A 5,496-nucleotide genomic window follows, 5' to 3' on the forward strand; every position below is an offset into this window, starting at 1 on the left:
TCATCCAAAGGAATGTGTTCAACTACCGAGAAAAGGTAACAGTTGAAACATTATTGTCCTAATGCAGTAAAGGAGAGCAAGAGCAGAAAGAAGGATTGTATCGAAATGAACAAGGGGGGTTTGCTTGCCTGGCACTTCTGAAGATAGTATAGCTCTTCATCGGTGTCATCGAACTCATTGTCAGAACGTCGTCTACTGAGAGGGGACAAACACCGGCAACAGAGAAAGAACACAATCAATGCAATGCAACAATATGATGCAAGATCATGACATGGCAATATGATTTGATTTGAGCTAATGCAACTAGCAACCAGATTAAATGAAGTTGGTTTGAATCAAAGATTCAAATTCAACTCCATATGTGAATATTCAAATGCCACTTATTTGATTTGTCCAATTCAGCAGCTAGGAGTTGTTCTAACATGCATAGAAATGGTACAGATTGAAAGATTGGATTTTTCTGATCATTTTTCATATATAAATCTTTTCAATCTGAGTTACAGATTACTTTCTATGGTTTTTACAAGTTTTAACTAATTTTTGAAATTTCCTGAATAAAATTAATCCAGAAATGATTTACTGCGTCAGCCTAACGACAACGTGACGTCAGCAGGTCAACAGCGCCAGCCCAGGTCAAACCTGTCGGCTGAGTCCCACACGTCAGCCTCACAATAATTAACAGGTTTAATTAGCACTGGGTTAACACTAAACCTAATTTAGTTAGAGGCCTGGGCCCACACGTCAGTGACCCAGAGGGGAGTCAAACCCCTGGTCAGCGGGGTCAAACCCACCGGGGACTCGACGCCGACGAGTCCAGACACGACGGAGCGCGTCGGAAATCGCCCATAGGCGACCATTTGGACGGCGGATTGGTGCTACGCGCAGCTGAGGCTCGTGTGCAACTAGCAGTGCAAGCAGAAGGGGCTGGGGTGGACGGAGCTGACGGCGGCGAGCCCTTTTGCGGCCGCCGGAGTTCGGACGAGGTTGGGAATGGTGCTGTGGGGCATGGCGGAGCGAACGGCCGGGTGCTACAACCTCCTGGTGATGTGATGAGCACGGTGACGCGCTCGGTTTCGAGCTTACGCGTCTGTGGCCACGGCGGCGACATGGCCGGCGGCCGAGCTCTCGGCCGTGATGGCCAACGAGGTTAGGGGGCAGCTCGAGCGACGTGGATAGGGGGAGAAGGAAGAGGAGCTCACGACTTGTGCAGCGGTGGCCTCGGCGAGCTCGGGGAAGGGCTGGTGATAGCAGGAGGTCACCGGCAATCTCGGCGGACCGATGTTGAAGAAGAGGGCGATGCAGGCGCTGCAGCGCGTCCCCGGTTGCGTGGGGCGTCGAGGAGGAAGACGGAGCTGAGGCGGTTCTCTTGGTCACGCTGGCTTGACTAGGGAGGGCCAGTGGCCGCGGTGGCAGTGGACGGCGGCTACAAGGTCTGCTTGGTGGCTGCGTGCGAGAGAAAATAGAGGAGGGGAGCACTATTAGGGAAAACCTTATACACAGCAACTTACCAGTAACGTGGGGTAATGGGCCGACGCTATAGTAGCGCTCGTAAAAACAGTACGCTGCTACTAGAGAATAGTAGTAGCGTGGGTCTAACGTCCCAGCGCTACTACTAAGTGGTTCTCGTCATGCCTTCAGCATAAGCCATAGTAGTAGCGCAGGGTATAAAAACCGCGCTACTACTAAGTCGATAGTAGTACCGCGAATATGCAACAACGCGCTGCTACTATAAATAAACACTTAATAGCAGTCGTAGGATCCGAAGACCGCGCTACCACTGCGAACTTAGTGATAGCGCGGTTAACCGGCATCCGCTACAACCAAGCGCACCACACCTCCTTCACTCCCTTATCCCCCTGTCTCTCGTCACGTTCTCTCTCCCTCCCCTTCCTCCCTCGACTCCGATCCAGATCCAGGGCCATGGTGCGCCCTCTTCCCCATCGCAGCCGGCCACCATCCCCACACTTTCTCTCCTTTGGCTCGTGGATCCATCTCTTCCATGGCCGCCTCCCACACCGTCTACTCCTTCCCCCATCTCATCACTAGAGAAGACAAGGCAAGTGGGAGGGAAATCGACCGTGTAGGTCAGATCCATCCGCCACGACCTCGGCGGAGATGGCCAAGTGGATGGAGCGGACCTGCAAATCTTCAATCCAAGGTAGCCTCGAATTGCCGCGTGCGACGTTCTGGCCTAGGTCCGACGTTCCCCATTTTTCTGGTTTGGGAGTGATGCGGAGAGCCAGCAGCAGGTGAGGCAGAGATGCCTGGGGCTGGGAGGCGACTGGAGCTGGAAGAGGGTGCTCAAGCTCGTGCTCCCCTGCCAGAGCAGCACCGGTCGGCCGTCTACAAGGTCAGGAACACGAGGTCGAGATGGCGACAACGGCAAGGAGGATGCCAAGGCGGCCAGGGCGTGGCCGGCTGCAGTACAGCTGGTCTGCAAGTTGAAGGTACTTACGCAGCCGGAGCCTGTTGTTATTTGTGACCTGCACTACATGGATGTTTTCAGTCAGCAAGATGATTTGCTGTCTATTGTGGGAGGCATTCAGAATCTGATTTTGGTGTGGCAGGTTAATCGTACAAGTAGAAGGACCCGCAATGGCGGCGACGATGGGTTTCTGAATAATCTCTTTTCGACGTTCCAACGGCAACGGTCGCGACCGTGTCGCTGACACCATCAGGAGCCGGTGGCCTGCTGAAGAACCTAATCGATCTTGGCATCATCGTGTAGTGGTGACATTTTCGATTTTGAGGTAGCAGGGGCCTGTAGAATTTTGACATACCTTTGATGGTATACATCTTGGATTGAATGATATGACCTGCTATTCTGAATGTTAGATGGACATCTCAAAATATGGCCTTAACAAACATGAAAGCTCTTGAATAAGTCATACAGTATTGGATTGACATTATTTCGTTACAGTATTTCTGAATGTATATTGTTCTGAATTTTTTTCATCCTAATGATGTCTTATATGCATGCGACGGGCTAACCTCTGTATATAGGTTGGCACGTCGCACTGGGTGAAGGCTGCAGATCATGCACTCGAGATCATCCACAAAACATCAGGGAGAGGTTCTGTCGGCTGGAGCTTGTGGGAGTATCACGTCGTGATCGAGACCTGGGCGACCATCTATATGGTAGGCAACTAGACTCACACCCAACTTTATTTTTCCTTGTGCTGATTTGAGGTTAGTTCAGTTCCAGGGGCAGGTGCTAATTAATGGACAGTCCAAGGATGAATGGGAGAGGTGGCTGCTGATTACGGTTTGATTTTGGTAATTATATTTGGGTTCCTTGTTCGTTGCCGTTTTGTTGTGCTAGATGTGGTATATGATCCACAAGATATTTAGATATTAGATTATTATCACTGCAATAGCATCAGACCAAACTTGGTCTTTTCTCATGTGCTAAATCAAAGTAGGAATCGGTTGTAGAAGTAGACAAGACTGCAACTAGCTTAAAGTTGGTTAGATTATGCATAAAAGGGTATTTCTGTTGTCTACTCTTTAGGTTCCCATAGTGTGAGGTGGTATTCCTTTTGAAAACACATATAAACTGGCATCGATAGTGAACAATGGTGCTTCCTGTACGTATAAACTGGAGCAGCAATACTTAAATCTTTTACGTAATAAAGCGTCCCGTTTCGCAAAAAATAAACTGGAGCAGTAATATGAGGCTGAAGTAACCGACATTAGCAACAATAATATAAATGTTTTCTGCACTGGGTCCGTGTGTCTCACATGGATGTTGAATAGATAAAATGCTATAAAGATCAGCTTGCTTCTCATGTAATTGGAACGATTGTGTGTCTTAGTTTTTCCTGTTTCCTTTGGTTTTGCAGCCAAGATTTTTTTAGCACGTGCATACAGAGCAGAACTGGAGCATAATAGTAGTTGAAAAATGTTTTAGTGTAGTTTATTAAAGATTCCGTTTATTTCTACATTACGAATGTAACTACTTAGTCATTCTCAAAAAAGAAAAGAAACGAATGTAGCTTACTTAGTCCACTGAGTTCCTTTATGATGTGTCCCTAAAGAAAGAGAGTTCCTTTATGATGTGTAGCACATGTCCTTTACTGATACGACATAGTTTCTCATTCTAGGTAACGGCAAGTGAAGCCATGAAAGGCATGTATATTGTACTACAGACATGTAGCTTCATGGTATCTTTGTTGTGATGTTCATGTTCTCTTGGAAGATTCTCTTACTAGATTTATGCTAGATTTCACTAAATCATCTTTCTTTTACACAAGTACTATGTAAGCTGTATGTTTCCCAGGTTTGTTCAAAGTTTCTTGCACATTCAGTATTCAGTGCCCCTGCATCTTATTTTTTGCTCTTTCTTGTTGGATGCGGGATCACATTCAGCTGTCCTCACAACTATGAACTATCTTCTTTGTTATATCGAATATTTTTCTCTACGCTCATGCTTGTGAATTGTATGACGTTTTGACAGGTTATATGTGGGTTCCTTGTGCCGATCAAAACACGGGTAGATGCTAATAATATTTTTGTTGACATATATCACTACTGGAATTTTCATGTACGCCGGGTGTAATGCTCTTCGCCGAGTGCTAAAACACGGACACTCGGCAAATCAAGCTTTGCCGAGTGTCACTCTCGGCAAACCCACCGTCACGGCAAACTGCCATCTTTGCCGTCACTGCCTCACGGCAAAGAGGCACCGCACGGCAAAGTTGCAGACGCCGAGAGCCGCTCACGGCAAAGAGGAGCCACGTGGCATGCCCGTCCGCAACAGACGGCTCCGTCAGTTACTGCGTACTTTGCCGAGTGTCACTCTCGGCAAAGCATATGCAACATCCTATTTTTTTTTGTGTTCTTTCTAACTGACATGTGGTCCCATTGGTCACATTTATCAGTAAAAGTTTTAAATAACTTGGTAAATATTTTTGAAAAAAAATTGACGATATCTTTGCCGCGAGCTGCTCTCGGCAATCCTTCTGACCAGTACGACAGTGTGGCCGAGAGCTAGTCTCGGCAATGCTCGCCTTCTTTTCCGAGAGCTGCTCTCGGAAAAGTTGTGGCACAATAGTAGTGTCCCAGACGACCATGTTTCCGAGAGGAGTTCTCGGTAGTATATCGTTTTCCGACTGTTGCTCTCGGAAATCTTTCCCATCCATTCTGCTGTCAAGCTATTTCTTTTCTGATCCCTGCAGATAAAAACAACTGCAGTGCAATTTGATCATATATAGGCATAATTTGATCTAGTCCACACATATATAGGCATAATTTGATCATATATAGGCATAATTTGATCTAGTCCACATATATAGGCATAATTAGGTATAGTGCACATATTGTCACACACAAGTTGAATGTATTATCCTAGTAGACGTCACACACAAGTCGCAAATTCATACATATTGTCACTACTTGCAAAACACGTGCATGTCACAATAGAAGTACACTTGTTCAAATATATATATATATATATCATTTTGAGGAGGAGAGGCCATCGGGTTAACATTCCGGAGG

At 46.7% G+C, this 5,496-nt stretch overlaps 1 protein-coding gene across 8 annotated transcripts; it reads left to right on the forward strand.

Moving 5' to 3' along the window:
- Positions 1-1,773: 1,773 nt before the first annotated feature.
- On the forward strand, positions 1,774-4,306 carry LOC123167647 (uncharacterized). 8 transcript variants are annotated; one of them, XR_006484019.1, is made up of 5 exons: positions 1,774-2,447; positions 2,568-2,750; positions 3,004-3,138; positions 3,200-3,276; positions 3,843-4,306. XR_006484019.1 is itself a non-coding variant. In XM_044585482.1 (3 exons), the coding sequence occupies exons 1-3, from the start codon at positions 2,000-2,002 to the stop codon at positions 2,667-2,669; spliced, it is 462 nt and encodes a 153-aa protein (XP_044441417.1). In that variant the 5' UTR covers positions 1,774-1,999; the 3' UTR covers positions 2,670-4,306. The 8 variants fall into 8 exon arrangements, 1 of the variants encoding a protein (XP_044441417.1); XR_006484021.1 differs by having other exon boundaries at positions 4,104-4,306; XR_006484016.1 differs by having other exon boundaries at positions 2,568-3,138.
- The last annotated feature ends 1,190 nt before the right edge of the window (positions 4,307-5,496 follow it).

The sequence above is a fragment of the Triticum aestivum genome, chromosome 7D (genome assembly GCF_018294505.1).
Source record: "Triticum aestivum cultivar Chinese Spring chromosome 7D, IWGSC CS RefSeq v2.1, whole genome shotgun sequence".
Taxonomy (NCBI): domain Eukaryota; kingdom Viridiplantae; phylum Streptophyta; class Magnoliopsida; order Poales; family Poaceae; genus Triticum; species Triticum aestivum.